General features: G+C 36.6%; 1 protein-coding gene across 1 annotated transcript in view; it reads right to left on the bottom strand.

Moving 5' to 3' along the window:
• Positions 1–504: 504 nt before the first annotated feature.
• The window catches only part of RORB (RAR related orphan receptor B), a 138,054-nt gene continuing 119,145 nt past the window's right edge, over positions 505–19,413 (bottom strand). The window contains exons 5-10 of the mRNA XM_048931948.1: positions 15,174–15,295; positions 13,744–13,876; positions 11,972–12,079; positions 10,652–10,762; positions 5,121–5,233; positions 505–4,658 (exon numbers count right to left, since the gene is read on the bottom strand). Coding sequence (XP_048787905.1) covers positions 4,503–4,658; positions 5,121–5,233; positions 10,652–10,762; positions 11,972–12,079; positions 13,744–13,876; positions 15,174–15,295 — 743 coding nt within the window. The 3' untranslated portion in view covers positions 505–4,502. The remainder of the gene's footprint in view (positions 4,659–5,120; positions 5,234–10,651; positions 10,763–11,971; positions 12,080–13,743; positions 13,877–15,173; positions 15,296–19,413) is intronic.

The following is a 19,413-nucleotide window of genomic DNA, read 5'->3' as shown; positions in this document are numbered from 1 at the left end:
CCCAGCAGCTAACACAAAGGGAAATGAACATAAGTGCAAGCAGTGACCATGAAAGAAACAAAGAAAGTCACACAATCAAGATGATCTCCATGATAGCCCAGTAGCTGCTCCACCAGAGCTCCTTAACATTGCACATGTGTTGAGACATCGATGGTGCACAGCATCAGAGAATAAACAGCACATCACAGCAGAGAATAAACTGGTCCTTGGGAAATGAAGCTGAAGTGAACAACAGGAAGCATGAACTAAAAGAATTAAAAAGTAAGAGTGATGACATCTCACTTCAGAAGGGACCTGGCAACATCAAGGGCCTCTGACTTCACGAGGGGTTGAGCGCCTTCTGTGAAGTAGTGAGATGTCTCCATTTCTAGTGGCCTCCTAGAGCTGTGGGAGCCTGACAACATGCAGAATCTATTCCGAAATGCTGCCAGTCACAAATCAGTCTTAAAATATATGTTGTTTTTGAAAACCAGTTGGTTCAACTGAATGCTTTCTACTATCCAGTTTGTTTTTTTTTTCTTTCCCCTAGCAATCAATAAAGAAATCTTTCCATTAGAAGAAAATATGACTCTTGGAATTAATTCTTTATACAAAGATCTGGCAAGAGTGACATTTACACCAAAATTAAGTCCCTGTGGCAGTATAACAAATACTCTACATTTGCCTGCTTGATGCTGTGGATAATTTAGATCAATGTGGTCCAATTATCTGAGAGCAATGCTACAAGATTTAATATATGTTTTAAATATTTTTTTTTGTTGAATTTCTGGGGCTAATCAGTCATTAAAAATTGTGTCCCATTTGAAAGAATTATCACTAAAAAAATCAGCAAATATTGCCAGTTACTAAAGAGCAGTTCTAGTTCTAGAGGTTTAATTGAAAGGCTTCAGAAACTACTGCAGATTAATGAAAGCCAAGAAATAAAACACAGTAGTAATGTTGTCTGAAATGCATGTTGTGATTGGCTATGCAGTTACTTAATTGAACTTGTACTATTTCATTGTTTAAAACCTAAGGATTACTTGAATGTATAAAATCCGATATTGAGAATTTAAAATGTCGTATACAAAACTGTATTAAGAATGACAACAAAAATCCAGCCTGTAGCATGTCATTGCTATTTCTTGTTATATGCACAATGAACAAAGGGCTGAAGTTCTAATTTACCTCCATGGCCAGACTGAAATCAAAGAAAATTAAATAAGTTTTATCAGCACTATTTAACACCAGTAAATACTGTATGAGAATTAATTTTTGCTACCAAAATAAATGAGTTTCTTGCTCAAATTCTGTAAAAATAGGAAAAGAAATTGAACAAATTATTGATAATATTATTTGAATATAATTATTTGGCAATATTTGTAATTGTTTGTACAGTCTGTACAGAAAATTTTGTGTAACATAGTTATTGGTTTTAGAACAAATGAAAAGAATCCATTTTTAATTTCAGCCTGGATGCTGCTGGTTCTATGGTCTCTGGTAGGTCATTTAACTTCTTTGCCTTCATTTCTTTATCTTTAAAAAAAGGGAACAGTCCTTGCTGATTGAAGAGATCATGAGATTGCAGTGATTTCAGAAGTCTTTAAGTGCTTTAAGGATGAAACTCCCTATGAATAATGGTTAAATAATACGTCTTTTTCACATGTGATCTTCATTTCATTACATCTTGACTAAGATGTAAATCATAATACCTGCTAAAGATTGATTGGCTTATTTGAAAGCAACAAAACATTTTCAATATGTAATACATAACTGAAGCATAACAAGCTTCTTCATTTATCAACCTTTAGGGCAGTAATACTTATCACACTCTATATTCTGTGTATTGGCTAAATATGTTACTCTTAATGCACTGAAAATAACAGATTATTATTATAATGGATTTCAAATGAGCATATATAGATGTGTGTAATATATATATATGTAAATATATTTTCATATTGAAAAAGACAAGGAAAACATGAATCCCCTGCAGTTAAAATTGAGCTCTTACAGGATTCAGTTTGATTTTTTTTTTTCAAATATACACAAATTGACCTTGCATAAATACTGGTTAATTATTATTATTATTTTTTTTAATATTAGAAGTAGGTGGAGTATGGAGTCCTGTTCATGGATTTGTCATGTAAAACAGGCTGCAAACAGATAAAATCAGATTACAAGAGGATGCCAATCTTAGGGCTTAAGTGGTTTAAAGAAGCATCTAAAGAAGTGCTGTACTACATTAGCTGAAAATATTTTAATATAATCATTGGAATATGTGATAGAAATTTGGTGCAAAAAGAGTATTTTAGAGATTTTAGGACTAAGAAATTTGGAAGATTGCATCATTTTTACAACAAATCTCTGAGAAAAATTAACTTGGCTGTGCCGTTTGTGTATCTATTTTGCACTCAGAATTGATTAACAGAGAAACATTTATTAGCTAAGGATTTGTAACTGCTCTTGCAGCAAGTTTAGAATTTGAGAATAGATAGATAGTTTAGAATAAGAGAAGAGATAGCTATGGAATCATGAGGTGTGTGTGTAAATTTACAAGGTGATTGGTAGTGGGTGAGGGGAAACTTTAACCAGTGCTCAGAATAAGGTGTGAATTAACTGTTGATGCAGAAAAAGGAATAGAGGATGAGATGGGACCTATGTGGTCTTCTGTAAAAGCCAGAGGTGTTAAGCTATCGCTGACACAAGCTTCTGCAACCACTCTGGGGCCGTGTCCCCACGGGTTTCCAGTGACACAGCTCTGTCCTATGACCTGGCAGTGGGGCCTTCAACTCCTCTCCAGCTCTCAGTTCAGATTGCCTTCTATGAGCTTTGAAATAAGGAAATGCATCTGCTCGTGACCCTGCCTCTGTTTCATTTCTTTTCTACTTATTTCTGCTCAACTCCTTCCACTGGCATTCTCTAAGGACACTTTTCTGGAAAAGCTCCCAACAGATAGATATGATGAAAAGGACAGAGACATGGCAAGAAGTGAATCCCTGCTCTTCCACAGGAAAAAAGTTTTTTTTTTTTTTTTAATCTCTGGCAGAATCCAAATGCATTAATCATGACTGCAATTAAATTCAGTTAATCTATGAGATTGTGTCTGTGGCAGTCTTCCACTCCTCTCTGTATTCACCTTTGTTTTTGCAAGCAAATGCACATAAAATCAATTTAGAGACAGACAAGAAGAAAGCCCCAATCCTTTGCTTGCCTCCTGAAATGAGCATCAAATCAACCCTATGTTTGTGTATATGTAAGTGTGTTTAACATATATATATACATGGAATGGAAGCCATCAGTCTTGTTTAGGTGATGGCTTTGTTGGTAATAGTGTTATGTTCATCTTCATAACCATGGCTACTGTTCAATTCCACTTTCCTCCTCCCTCCCTTTCTCTGATGATACTTTTCAGAGCTACATTTTAGGCTTCCTAAGGTTCACTGAGTTCACTGTATTTCTTTAAAACAACAACAACAAATGAGAAAAAAAAAAATTACCAAAAACCAAGCCAAGTCTTGCAACTATTTTTCAAATAAGCATACAGTTAAATAAAATCTTTTGTATAATCAGAGAAGTGGTTGGGACAGTCTGTGTTTTTATTCTGTTTCAGATACTTCACTGACACAGGTCCTAAAATGTTCACTCTTACATATGCTGTACCCCTGTTGCAGGGAGAATATTGACAAAAAGCTTTTCCTCTCTCCACTGAAATCATCCAGACAAGGCTTTTGCACCATTGGTATATTCCTGATGTTTCACTTACAGACTGCATATATGCACTACATTACACATTTCAGGAGTGATCCTGTAATTACGCATTGGCTGTTGACTGGCAAAGCAAATCGTGATTGCCCAAAGTAAATCTAATATATTACTTGGAGAGCAAGAAATGCATGACAGCCTGGCTGAGCATCCTTTAAAAGTAGGCATGGGACTTTTAAGCTACAGCATGTATGCATATAATACATACATACATATATAAGTATACACAACATATACATATATATATGTATTTCATACATGCACAATAATTTCCAAGACAGCTACAAATTTCCACATGCATTAAACTATCTAAAAACATAGAAATAGGCAAGACTAATAAGTGGAATTTTCTTAAATTATATTTGAACAATAAACAGCAAGAGTAATACTGCAAAGTACTGCTCTATTCTCATTTATATCTACAATAAAATTCTATGAACAGTTGTCTCCCAAAACATATCCCAATAAAATAAAATAAAAAAAAAAAGGTAACACCCAGTGTCCTATATTTGTATATTCATTGTCAGTTCAATAAGAAAAAAAAAAAAAGGTAAACAAAGAAAAGAGAAAAAAGACATCCCCACTCAGAATTGCATATTTACATTCTTCAAACTGTAGCGGTGAAAAATAATTCTATTAAGTGCAGAACATTCCTAGTGTTGCAGTAGTGACATTTTTAATAAGTTCATTATGAAAACATTTCTTTTTGTCTTAACAGTGATGCATTCCATGACTACGTGAAAATTTCATTATCCCCTTCACTTGCAGCCAGTGGTTGAGTCTGGATTGAAAAGCTCCTTGTATAATGGAGGAAACAGTGTGTTCACTATATCTGGGTGAGACTGTTTAAATACCTGTAGTTTCTCTCCGTGCAAGTTGCAAAGTGCAGTAATGGTTGGTATCTTGGCTATTAACTGTGAGATATAAAAGAAGAGGGAGGAAACAAATTTAGTAAAAGTTCCAGAATTAATTAAGATAGCATTCTGTTGGAAAACTGTAATACCCCAAACTCCATCAAATCTATCCATGCTGACACTGGATAAGTCCACTGTTCTTATTGTTATGGTCTAAAAACCATTCTACTGGAAATTTTAGCCAAGTGCCAAAACTGCATTTAACAAGGAACTGCCTCTAGGGTTTCTCACTGAAATAGTCTGATTCTTGCTAAGGTACCCCATAAAAGGATTCATGGATTGAACAAAATATGATTTAAGAGGAAAGAAGAGTGAGGAGAAGAGTACAACAATGCTTACTTCTATACAATGGGAGAAAGTAATATGATGCATTTAACTTACATTAATGTAGTAGTGGAGAAGAGGCTAGAAAAAGATGCACGTCTGACGAAGGCCTAGGTTAGCTCTTTTTTAACAATTTACCTTTGTCAAAGTCTCATCATCGAGGTGGTTCTTCTGGATCACATGTTGAAGTGCAAAGTAAATCTTTTCCTGAAGCTTCTGGACCTTCCTTGGCTCTATTAACCAGGCTCGATCTAAGAAAAAAGAAGGCAAGAGCTAAGGACAGGTGTGGGGTATGCTCATGGATGAACTTGGTACGCTAGCAAGTGTTTACAGCAAATGTAATTCCTGTGGGGAAGGGAATCATAATGAAAAGATGGTTTCAGAAGCAAAATATTTTAATCCATTAAAGGATCATCTGAGAGTTGAATTAAGAGACACTGAGCATACGACAACAAAATATTTGCCCTGTATTTCTGTTTAAATCAGTACGTTAGAGAAAGATGGGAGTAGAAATGAAACAAGGCCCAAGCATTTCATTATATTTTGCTGGTACATTCACTGCTCTAACTTCATGTTGCCTAGGTAAGAAACATATATCATTTCAGTGTCTTAATACATAAATAATGAGCATATTGATCAAAACAGTCATCTCTTTGAAAACAATAGAGTATAATTATTGAAAAATTAAAACAAAATGTATTTTGTCATTATTTACTAGGCTAACATTTTGAGACCATACATTATATTCTGTATTAAAAAAAAATGGCTTCCTTCAAAAGAATTTCTTTAATAATTCAAAAGAATTATGAGCAGTTGCAATGTCTTGAAGTGCAAATTTCTTGTTTTTTTAAAAATGTTCTCTTTTTAATCAGTGCAAAAGAGAAGCTAATATGGGAGAATAAACAATTTTAGATACAGTTGTTTGGACTTATACTGAGCTCAGACCCCAAGTGTAGGAGGTCTTTCATAAGATATTCTGTCAAGTCACAGCTTCTGAAAACAATCATACATGAAGCATAGAAGCAGACACCAAGACAATCTCCAAAACATAACAGTGTTTATAGCACTGCCAAACTGTCCATGTTCCCATTCTGCAAACTTATTTCCCTGTTTCTCACAGTCAGAGTGATTCTTGGACATAGATTTTAGCTTTGCAAAAGGAAATATGAAATTATGTTTTGCCACAGGGCTTGAATCTTAATGTACACATTGAAAGCTGTGGGAAAATCCCTTTCATTTCCAGTGCTCTTTTCCCTACCTCCTCGAGTTACTAAAATTATCCATAGAAATAATTTAAGCTGAGAGACTGAAGAGTATTTCAGTGCTGAAGAATCAGGATTCTGCCATTTGTCTGACTGCAGAGATGTCTCTATGGAAAATGTCCATCAACAACTTCTCTGAAAAGAGATAAACCCAAGTCTCCAGAGACTTAGCAGGTAATTAGACAAAGGAAACAATATTTTTGCATAGCTTAAAGAATCAATGGATCCTATACTGACAGTGGCCACAGAAACAGAATTAGCTGAGAGCGCACACAGTATTGGCACAAATAAGCTCACAATAATATTTAGGCTTCACAGGCTAAGTGTCAAATTTTATGTTCTTGAAAAACATGCGTTTCAGTAGTATTAAATCAATACCTAATAGGTGGCAGGCTGAAGCTAGAAAGATTTATCACAGAGAGCAGTCCTTAAAGATTTATCTTTCTGCCACAAAGATGAGCTTAAAAATAGACTGAGGCTATGGGAACACAGGTTTCATCACTTGCTGTCATGGAGTATGCTGTAAATAATGCAAGAGTTCTTGAAATCACAGTGTGGGCTAGGTGAAACTTTTACTATGAATATTAAGTCTGTCTCCCAAAATGTAGTTCCTACCACTTGATCACCATCTGCAAATTTGTTTGGACGTTCCACATACCTCTGATTATATTCACGAAAGTGTAGGAAAAAGTCAATAGATCAGTGGCTACCCATACAGGATTGGAAAACTGGTTCAGATCTACTATTTTCCTTTAGGTTTTGACTCTTCTATCTTGGCAGAGTGCACTAGCCACTAGGCAAGAAAAGAGTGTAGAAGAGGGTAAAAGACATAAGGAAAGGTGTTCAGCAAGATTTTCAGAAAAGATACTAGCAGGGTTAATGTCTTACTACCCATTTCCAACATGTATGCAAGTGAAGAGCCATTCTACATCATTAAGCTTAGAATCAGAAATCAAGTGAAAGAATCACCTCTGATAACCTTAAAGTACAAAATCTGGATTTGTGCAATTAGTCAGATGGAAAATGGGCCTCAAGCTTGGTTTCAGAACCTAAACTGTTGTGTTAATAGATGTTCAGGTCAGCCCACTCCTGCAGATATTGCTCTGTTCCCTGTAAATGCTGACATTAAGAGCACAATAATCACCTTTCAGAGCAGTGGCTTCTGTAGAAGAAAAGCATGAATACGAGTGCTTCCCAAAGAGAGTGGCTATGTCCCTAAATTAATGAGTTGAAGAACAGATGCAGCTTATTCTCAGAACCAGTGCTTCTTTTTTTCAGCTTTATATATGTTCACAAGATGAAACACTTTACTGTGAAGAAACCAGAACATCTAGTGCAGAGGGAAACTGATTATTTCTTCATATTAGTTCTTTATTATTTTTGAAAGGAAATAAGTGACAGCTTTTAATGTCATTACAATTTGCACTGCCTTCCCTTGCCATTCACAGACTTAGACCAGCTGAAATGGGGTTTATTTGCGTGACACAAATTGGCAGTTTTTTAAAGGAAGATAGGTTGCCTTCTTTCAAGGTTATGATTCTTCAGTCTATTCTGTCTTATTGCTTCTCACATGTCCAACAATACTCGTGCTTGCAGACTACAGGAAGAAGTAGTCAGCATACATTAAGCACTTTCACATTTGGTTTTTGGCTAAAGGAATAAGAGATATTCAGTGTCCTCTTGCTAGCAAGCAGGGAAAAACAACTTGGACATGAAAGAAAGACATTGGACATTGAAGTATTTCTTCTAGTATCACCAGCTTTAACTTTCAACCTAAATAATGGTGAAAAAACTTGGAATCACTTCTATGTATCTTAGCAGAGTTTGCTATTCAAGACACACTCATCTTTGAAGTGCTGCATCACGGCTGATGTATATCATGACTGAAATGCATTACTAGAGTTAGTGGAGAAGCTTATACAACACATGCTTGCAATACAGCTGGCTTAAAGCCAGTGCTGATTTTCTAGCTTTTTCAAGCACTTAGTACAGCTGCAGATGTGCAAGAGATTTTGCTGCTTTGCTGAAAGACACATGAAGAACTGCAAAGCTCAGAACTTTAGTTTCCATCAATTGTCTACTTGTAGCTAAGTGTCATGGTTTTGTGATTTTTGGTTTTTGGTATTCCACATCATAACATCACATGGGGCACCGAGAGTTTAACTGTTAATGCTCAAGTTAGAGTACCTGTCCAGAAGAGGAGCTACATTTCCCAGGGGACTCTGCGGTCACAGAGAGGAGATAGAACTCCTGGCAAGGTCGCCTGATGCTCTTTTTCGTCCGCTCTTTTTCTTCGGCTCTCCCCCCATCTCCCTGCTGCTCAACCAGACTGCACATCTCACCTCAGTGTTATGATGAGGCCTATCCACCTTTTGGACATTTTCTCATTATATTTGATTTATTATCTTCAATTCTAATTATATTGTATTATGGCGTGTTATCTTGCATTCCAATACTATATTCAGTAAATTAGTTTATTTCTCTTCAGATCGTTGCCACTGTTTTTAATTATTCTGGAGTCCCCTGTTCCCTTTTTCTGGAGGCACAGATTTTGCGAAATCCCTCTGCCCCACCAGTCACAGAACTGGGCCGAACCAGCCCGCAAACCATTGACACTAAGTGCACTTCATTAATGACTTGATCAAAAATCCATTAAAGCAATCCATTAAAATCAATAGGAAACTTTTCATTATTTGAATAGGCTCTGTCCAGGTCTAAGGGATAGGACATTCAGAGATGGAATATATTACTGTGACCAGATTTTGTTAAGTTGGGCTATAATTTTTTTTTGTTGCCTAGACTACCTGGGTAACAGAAATATTGCTTCTTTTTAACTTGGCTAGAAATCACATATCTGAATATTTTTCTTTCTCCCTACAGATGAGATGTCTTAATCTGAAATAAAGTGCATGTAAGTCACTGAAATAATTTAACTGCTTCTGTTTCTCTTCAGGAAACAAATAGATATTAAAAAAAGAAAAACATAAATCTTGCTTGTAAGGATTCTATCATTCTTCTCTGTTGCTTGGTTCTTAGCATGTTGCTCAAGAACTTCACAGTCTAGGTTGCCCCAGAATTCCCAAGTTGTCTTTAGCTTTGTGCAGAGTCAGATGGGTCACTAATGCCAAACATGTACAGATGCTGTACATCTCCATCATGGTTTGGTCTTTTCTGTGTAGAAAAGGGCTGATTGAGAGGGGCCTGTCAGGGCACTGTGAGTCTCCTGTCTCAGGAGAAATCAGGGATCCTGGGAGGTGTTTCACAGGCAGTTTTCACTTCTGTGCACAAATGGGTTGTGGCTGAGGAACATATGTGGCAATGGAAGCACTCTGGAGGGTCCCTCTGGAGCACCCAATCTCGTGCTATATGTAGGCATTGTCTTGACCATTTCACCTCCAAACAAGTGACCACAAGAACACTTCAGAGGGAAATTAGTAGTGGAGTTCTTTCTGGAGGTGTCATTAATGATGAGAACAAACATGTGGACACCATCTGTGCTAATCTAATTCTGCCTAATGTAATCTCCTCCACAGATGTATGAGAGGGCAAAGTGACCTAGAGGAAGTCTTTAGTGGAACAGACTGGAAAAATAATTAATGGTGGGATTTTTCGTAAAGACCTTTCAAAAGGTTACTCTTAGTGGGAGCTGGAGGCCTACCTCCCCTGAGTCAAGATTAAAATCTCATACTAAACTCTAAGGTTGCTTACGTGGATCTGTGGTATGTGAATACTTGAAGAAGAGCATTTTGCCCCTGAAATTACTACCTCTTAAATGGAGTTAAATTCAAACAGAACTTCATGGAGATTTTTACTGCTCGTGTTTTTATTGACACAGAAGTATCCATTCATAGCTGAAGACACCCTAACCCACTCGGGGCTGTGAGGTTTGAGCTCACTGAGGATCCAAGTAGGAACATGCATCACCTTGAGCAACGTATTTTCTCTGTGTTTTGAAGCTATGCCAGAAGGCACTGCTTGTCTGCATGAACCTGCTCCATGTCTATTACCCTCACTCTCAGCACTTATTTCTCTCTCATTTTCCAATCTGTCTTTCTCTTGCATCATGAAATAGTGTACAGACGCTAAGGAGATGATCCTTGACGGAAATATAACATGCCTGTAGGTTAAGTTCAGGTATACAATTCAGGTAGACAATATTATTATTGTTTTTTAATCTATAACTGGCATGTTACATATTTTGCCTATCTGTAAACTTCTGTGATGGGATCATCACACTTTGGATCTATTTCTAATACGTGTAACTGCTGAAATTCTAATAAAAGAGCTGGAAACTCTTTTCTGAGTAATGCAGGTATTCTTCCATTTCTTATCACACTTCTTAACACAGATGCGCGTTGCTTATTCCAGTGTAAAGCATTACTTAAGTAGGTAGATTGGAACAAGTACCTGGTGATATCAGAACAGCAGATGAAAACAAGGCAATCTCCTCCTCAGTCAGCTGTAAGGAACATAAATTCTTAGCAAAGTCAAATGCTTCATTCACCAGATCATCAGAACCTAAGGACCACAGAGAACAAAGTCAAAATTAGAAATTTATTAGCTCTCTGACCTGGCTTGAAAAGTGGAAAAGTGGACAGTTTTGTACAAAAAAAAAAAAAAAAAAAGAACAAATGAGTAAATGTATGTGTTCTTAAAACATGTGTCTGTCAGCTATTAAAACTCCACTTGCTTTAGAGACCAGCTATTTCATCTATCACTAGATCACGCAGTGAAACACAAAAATTATCAAGAATTACGGGCATGACTTGTACGAAAAGCACACAGAGATTTAGAAAGGGGTTCTCTTTTCCCAATGTGAAAATGAATGTTATTTATCAATAAGTATTATAGCTAAAAAGGAAGAGTAACCAGTCCTAATTAACTTTCACATATGAAATTTATTAATTAACAGTACACATATTCCAGAAAATGTTTGAAAAGGCCCAAAATACATTGAATAATACACAAGAACACTTTTTATTCATGCAAGGTAGTGTAATGTTTATTCTTTCCTATTCAAGAAGAAAATATATTTGTATATTAATGGTAAATTTTTTGCAGTAAATTACTATCCTTAAATTTGATTCTGCGTGCATCATGCTATATTTGCCAATAATGTACTGCATCCATGGATCGCCAAAAGACACCCATTTAGCCATTGACATTTCAGATAGCACTTCATATCATGTTCAGAAATGAAGCTATTGTTTCAACACACAAATCCAAATGAGTTTAAAAGTTTTAGGCTAAACAGTGTATTTACTAAGTTCCTTCATATATTTTGTCATAGTCCATCATTTTAGTCCCCTCTTTGCTGGAATGAAATGGCTTTTTGCAGGACTCAATTAGTGGGACTAATTTGATATGTCAAGTATAACTGATCTGTGGTGATAAACCACTTAGCTTCTACCATAAACTGTGTTTTAATCAAAGCTTTAGATGGCAGCATAAAAAAACTGATAAAATCCTCATAGTGCTCTTTTTTTTTTTTTTTTTTTTTTTTTTTTTTTTTTTTAAGAGAAAAACACCTATTATTACTGGCAGCCACTGGAGCCACTTTTCCTTTTCCAGTTTAGAGATTTGGAAGTTTTGGTTTCAGTATTTACTGAGGGTTTTAAATGAACATCAGTGCATTTAAACAGAAGGATACATTTTAACAGAAGGATAATTGTACATTATTTGGACCCACATTTATAGAAAGGATTGAAAAGAAAAAGACCAACATACCCAAGGCTTTGAACATCTGCATCCCTCCATACTTTCCTTCAAACAGAACAGTATTGTTGAGTGGGTTGAAGGCACGGCACATTCTCACCAAAACCACTTCCAAGCAGCCTACAGGAGAGAAAAAAGAGCAAAAGTGCCACACATTATTACAGGCCCAGGCTTTCTTGAGCTATCAAGATAATCTGTCACTGAATATGGGAAACAATGCATCTCTGATTTAAGTAGAGAAAATGGTTATTTTCTTGTCCAGACAGACTAACTTTTCCTTAGGCTTATTTTCTTCAGTGCAGCAAATTGATACTGTGGACTTAATCTGAATTTAGACCTGGGCAGATTATGTTATTTTAAAATACTTTATTCTGCAAACTTTTGTTTCCCTTATTTTTCTTTCAGGTTGAGGAAGATCCAAAGGAACAGATCTTATTTTATTTTACTTTTTTTAATTTAATTTTTTAATTTTTTTCTTTATTTTTTCCTACAGAATTTACAGAATTTCCTGTTTGGGGAAAATGAAGAAAAAATAATTTTAAGCAGTCTCTAACTAAATCTGAATTTTCTATAAGAGAAATTTTGCCTTTGAGAATTCTTTTGCAGATACATTTCTGAATGAAAAGTCCAGATTTTCTAACTTCTGCTGAGCATGAACTGCAAAACAGAAAATAGAACAAGAAGTATTTATACATGCTGAAGCTAACCAGAGTTGTCCAGTAGCATAGTCAAATACGACTATATCTTTTGTTTAAGGAGCAACTGTGTTGCTACTTTTGCTAGTCAAAGGAAGTTGTATGGGATGCATCAGCATTTGCAGAAGTCTTACAGATAGTAAAATAAAATAAAATGTTATCCTGTGACTGTCTGCCTACATACTCCTGAGTTGTCTGCATCCCTTGCCCTTTGTGGCTCTGCTGCCTCAATTCAGTCCCACTCTAAGCCACAGACCACTGTGTACAAGAGCAAGGAACGCAACAGCTTTCAAATGAAATGAACAGTTCCCTCTTGAAACAGGAAGAACTTCTTATGTTTTAATGAGTCACCTCACACTGCATCACACCTTTTATACATGGAGAGAGCAAGAAACTGATATGACAGGGTGAATGCAGTCAATTACCAGCAGTGGCTCGCTTGGTCATGCCATTTAGCCCTACTGAGTTTAGCAGAATTATTGCATAATCACAATAAATGTTGTCATGCTTCCTATAAAGGACAGAAATTACTGCGTCCCATGTCAGGGAAGGAAACCCTTTTCCACCTTGCCCTTAAACATGCACATGCACACCTAGGCACGCACAGAGAGCATGGCTGCAGCACGCTGCTGTAATCCGCTCTCATTTAGTCCAAAACCAACTGGCGCCAGCATGGATTTTCCCTCCTGTGCACTGGCTGGAGGGTATCTCTGTAGTCTCGTTAAAAAGATTAGAGATGACCACAGAAGCATTCACTAATGACAAGTGGGGATTTAGAGGGTGGCAGATGACTGATTTGACCTGCTCAATTCACAGGGTCTTTCCACTACATGTCAGGTTGGGGACTACAGTTGCTGCAATGACTCTCTGTGTGTATGTTTAATAACTACAAGTGACTGTGGAGAGAAGGGGATCAGAAAACAGAAACATGATTAATGGGGAAAACTACGGAAGGGTTAATGCAGCTAACGAAACAGACTGAAAAGTAAGGTTGTGTCAAAACAAAAATGACCCAAAGAATGGGACATCTGAGCACGTTTCTACAGCACTGGGAGCTAAACCAGTCTCAAGCGCTTGGTGTTTACCTACCTGACTTAAGGAGGAGAATTTGGTCATTCTGGCAGAGCTCCATAAAGCCTGTTATCCGCTTTGCGAACTCCACCACATACTGGATAGCATGAGTGATCTGAATGGCACACTGCTGCCAAAGGGCTTCTCTGGTCTTCCGGGAAAACAAGAGGAAAGAGCAAAACAATAAGCGAGTGAGTTCATCCATGTGCTAAGCACTTCAGGTAGCCTTGCAGGAAGGCACAGTCCTCTGACTAACTCACTCCCTTACCCCCCACCATGTCTTAACCAATGGCATCTCTGTTTTTCAAGATGCCTGACAACTTTCATGAGAAGGCTGTTTTCACAGGTTGATTGCCTCAGTGGTCCAAACTGTGGCATTACCTCTTCATAGGGGGAGAATGCATCAACCAGTGTTAAAATGTGATTTCAGTGCTGACTTTTGCGCATGAGAGAGAGACAGCAGAACTAACAATGCAAACAACTCAGTGCACTCCTAGGGAGAAAGTGGCACAGCGTTACTGAGTCATCAAACAGAATATTTTAGTTGTATGAAACTTTAAAAAATATTTGAAGTATAATTACTGCTGAATAATGACTACAGGAAATTTTTATTTCATTGATAACTATTTTCTTCGAGCATGCAGGTGTGCAAATGCAAACATGTGCCTTGGATCAGCTGCAGTAACTCTGCAAGCTGCAGTATGTTTTCACTTCTGCTTGTACTTAGCTTTCCTAGAACAAGCAGGAGTCTCTTCAGTCTCTTGCACGATCAGATAATCTCTCAACAGATGTCTGACTGTACAATCAATGCTAGTGATGGAGGCACAAGAGTGCAAGAGCACATCTTGATTTCTGTTGACTGGGCTACATCTGAAGAGGTGTCAATAAGAAATATTCTGAATGTGACCTGAGAATTACAAAGGTAGAACAAAAATTCATTATACTGACACCATTTTTCCAGGCACTTTTGAAAAACCTCACTTTAAGGAGTACTTTAAATTGATCATTATTTACTGCTTATGGGTGATATTTGGCTTGCTCACAGTGAAAAAATCTGTTACATAGGAAAGGAATGTGCTTCTAACAGATTTCAAAATGATAAAATAACAAAGGGTTTTTTTATTATAATTTTTTGAAAAGCCTTACAACAGAAAAGATCCAATTCTCATCACACTAAAATCAACAGAATTTCGGTACAAGGTTTATAGCTGTGGTAACAAACAACGTGTAGAAACTGGATTCTGTGATCATATTTTGACATTAACAAATGTCCCAACATGCTGAAAAGCTATTTCTTTTTGTTATGAAATATCCCTCCTTTGCTTTCACTGACCAGGGTCCTCTAAGATACTTAAAAGAATACTTTAACCAGCTTGTCCTTGTCAAATAATTCATGGTTAAACATTTCTAACCATAGGGAGCAGAACAAGTATATTACAGGATTGTACCTTGCTCTGGTAAACCTTAATTTCTTCATACGTGTGGGTTTGCCAAGCTAGCTGGTGTAGCTCCTCCATTGTATATTGGCATGTCTCCAAGTGAGATTTAATGATATTCTGTGCAATTCGATCTGAGGAGAAAGATGAGCTCGTGTGAGACATTTTGGTGAACAGTAATTTGCAATAGCAAAATGCTGAAGACATTAAAATTGGAAAGATTTTCTTTTAACCTTCTAGTTTTCCCTCTCTCTTCTTCTCTCCCTCTTTTATCTCTCTCTCACAAATATTTCTGAAATTGTCTGTTGTAAGATGTTTCAGTATCAAATACAAAGCCAAGTGATGCTTGACAAACAATAGATCTGTACATGAAAATAACAATGAATCTCAAGAAACTATTTTAATTCTTTCATTCTGGAAGTGATTTAAAAATAAATAATAATTATTTTTAATGTGTTTAAATAATTATCTTTCGGTCATCCTGATTACTTGAACACTTTTGTCTATTCCAAGACTGCGCAGATGCCCACACCTGGCTGCTCAGTCCTGACACGTGCATTTGCATTACCTTGGTGTGACTTAAATCAAAGAAGCAGGAAACTGATCCAGTTTTTCTCCAGTTAGGTTTTAGCTGATCAATTTTTCAATCTTTTCAGTGATCTCTAGCATAGAGACCAGTGCTGGCAAGGTGTGAAAGCTGCAGCTAGGTAGCCTAGGTTTTAGAGGACAGAGGAACAGCTCTCATACTCTTTGACAGCACATGATTAAGATACATTAAAGTTATTCTGAAAACACAGGTTTGCGTACAATTGCAGAACAAGAAGCGTGGAATGCAAGGGGAAAAGCAAGCATTGTGTGCTGGATGGAGATCCCCTTGAGACTAACAGTAAACCTCTCCAGGAAGTACTGAAAAAAGACATTTTCTCTGTAAGTCACTTGAGCGGATTAAAGATTTTCACAAAAAAATTTCTAACATCAATTCATTAGCACTGGAAGTAAGTTGAAATGTCTTAATTTGAAACATGATGATTTCTTAACTTGGAGCTTTGAGACCTATACGTCTAAGTGGACAGCAGAACTGAACTGAAGCACTTATGGCAGATGCATACATATCGGAAGACATATTCTTCAAAAGAGGAGAGGACTCTGGTAATGCATTAGCTGAGCCTGAGTGCAGGAAATATAAAGAACTAGGAATGTCATCATCCACATCCTCAACAGTTTTCCTACAATGGGTTGATCTGGTTCTTTGGAGTTCCACAATATGAATCTTGCTTTGGCTGAATGTTATCTGAATTTGAAAGCACCATGAAAGTTGAAAAATGAATGTAAACATACAAGTTGCCTGCAATCGCTGTTACAGGAGTATGATTTAAAGGAAAAATGTTTGTACTAATGTCACAGTTAATAAACTGAGACTGAGTGGATGGATTCTGAAGAAAGCACAAAAGAATTCCAGGTATTTGTAGAAATGAGAATACCTTCTCTATTCAGTCTTTACAGGTACTTCTCACAGGTTAACAGTTTTCTTAGGTTTCCTGTGAAAGAACTGACTCAGGAGTAAAGACAACTAAAAGTGTGTATTAGTGATTACACAAATCTACCCAACATTCTACCGTGGAAGAATGGATGCCAGTCTTACCTCATGATGTTAAGATACTGTATTTTGTAGTTAAAACATTAAAGATACAGGTGTAGGTTGGAATAAAGACATGATAAATTTTAAACTACTCTTTTTTTTAAGGATGAATAAAGGTTAATTAAATAAATACTAGTTAACAAGCCCTGTTTTGTAAACATATTTCAGACTTCTACCCACACATTGATATATTTAAAATAGTTTTAATAGTTTTAACTTAGGATCAAACACGTGAGTGAGAATTCATGAATCTTCAAGGTTTTGTAGGGATGGCATTTTAGCTCTATACACCTTTTCTTTATGTGCTTATGCTTATGTTGAGCTGATGATAAAAATCATTTAGACATGAAAAGACCTTGGGCAATTCCAGCAAGCAACATCTCCAAATTCTGACATCCAAAGAGGAACCAGATGCTAGAAAAACTTGCAAATCTTGAGCCATAGGCTCAAGGCTGAGTATGTGATGGAAAGGGTACACTGCATCTCAGGGGTGAAGGATACTGGTTATTTTGTGTAAGGAGGCTGCCTTCTTACACTCTGAGCTTAGCCCCTCAGTGGTGCTTGATGCACATATATCATATATGGGATGTGCAGTGGTGACATGGTGGAAAAAGTAAAAGGAAAAGCTTATCTTGGCTTTGCAGAGGGTCCAGTGAGCAAAGATCCAATGCAGACAGAACAAAGAATGTAACTCTCAAAGGGAGTTGCAACTCTCAAGGAGCATAGTCTACCGTTACGCCATTTGTAGATTTGTATGCTCTTTTCACTCGCATAGTTGGAAACTACACACATCACTGCAAATTCCATGCAGAGAGAAGCTCCTAAACAATTGGGAATAATGTGAAGACATCCAATCTGAATCTATTTTGATGGAATGCAACTGATACTGTTCTGAATACAAAATATAACACATTTCTGGAAGACCTAGCAGCTCTGAAGCATTGCTGGCAGCTGTGTTCAATCAAAGAATGGGACAGTGAGGGAAGAAAGTAACTTAGTTCAGTGGGAGTAGCTGTGTCTCTCCTGTTCAATGGGCTAGAAGATTCCACTACAGTCATTCTGCACATCAGGTCTTGACTTAAAATCATTTTCATTTTCATTTTCATTTCATTTCACCAACTTAAGCCAGAGATTTCAAAGGTCTCTTGACACCAGGAAGCTGCAGAGATGTATCTCTAGCTAGAAATCCTATTTGAATGGGCTGCAAAGGACTAGAAAGACAGTATCAGTCTTGTGACCTCATGTATTTCCCATTGAAATGTTGTCAATACCCATCTTCTGAAAGTTACATTGGGTTTGCAGCTTTCACTGTATGAAAAAAACAAAATAAAGAAATGTTGTTATTAAGAGTGAGAATAAAACTTTGTAAAGTTTCCTTTACATGGAGCATCTGCTGCAAGTTTTTGGTAAAAATTAATTAAACAAAAAGGAATTAATGAAACTGTGTGAAAACATACCATCAGATCTAATAATCACAACTGTAAACTACATGATTTTAAAACTTATCTGCCATAGTATGTAAACATTTGGTGTTTCCTTCTCTGCTTTTGTCTGTTATTTGTTATTATATCAGAGTTATGTATGCAATGGGATCAGCTATAATACTGCATAACATCATGGGGAGTCTGAAAGGCACAGAATATCCTGGCAGACTGACTCTAGTTGGGAAACATGACCAGTGGCTGAACTCCAATATGCACTGTGATGCAGTAATATTTCCATTAAATAGTTTAGTTCTAAGTTTGAAGATTCTATTTATTTATTTATATGTAATTTTGTTTATTGTTACCCTGATATTTTTGGTGGAAAACAGACTATTTTTAAACGAATGCTCTAATTCATTAAAAAAAAAACAACAACAACAAAAAAAAAAAAACAAAAAAAAAAAACCCAGCAAAACAAAAAAAACAAACCAAAAAAACCAAAAATATCTCTAGCAGGAAGTATTTGCTTTCAGAGAGGCATATTATAAATGAAAAAGGCACACTAGAAACAACATCAATCAAGCAAATGGTTAATGGCTTTAGACAATATGAGGCATTGAAAAATCAGAAATACTCAGAGAACTTACATGTTGGAGTGATCAGTCATTTTTTCATTTCTGGCCTGTACATATCTTACTAGTTTTCTGCACAGACTCACTATCCTAGCTGTATTGTCCCATTCATTCTTAGGGGTGAAAAAGAAACTCAGATGTTGGTTTATAGTGCCTCTGAATTTCCTTAGAAAAGTAAAAACACCAAAACAGTCTGTGTGATAAGCATCTGTTCTGAACACACAAAAATGATAAATATTAGAAGCGGTACCTTACAAGATCCATGATCTTTAAAGAAAGCTGATTTTATGGTTTCATCCCTTGGATTATAGGAAAGTCTGCCAGTAGGACTGGTTTCCCAGCACAGATAAGAACAGGAGATTTAATGTGTCCTGCTTTCACAGAAATCTCCACCACAACAGAAGAGACCAGAATTTAATTACAGCACACAGTTCAAATCCCCAGAGAGAGATGTCCCCACCAGAACTCAACTAAGCCGTGAACAAAAGTGACGCAGAAGAAGGAAAATGTGCTTGAGAAAAATTGAAAAAGCAGGTTATTTCTCAAATAAATAAGTG

The sequence above is a fragment of the Lagopus muta genome, chromosome Z, assembly GCF_023343835.1.
Source record: "Lagopus muta isolate bLagMut1 chromosome Z, bLagMut1 primary, whole genome shotgun sequence".
Lineage (NCBI taxonomy): Eukaryota > Metazoa > Chordata > Aves > Galliformes > Phasianidae > Lagopus > Lagopus muta.
The sequence above is the reverse complement of the archived record's forward strand: the minus strand, read 5'-3'. Positions and strand labels throughout refer to the sequence as shown.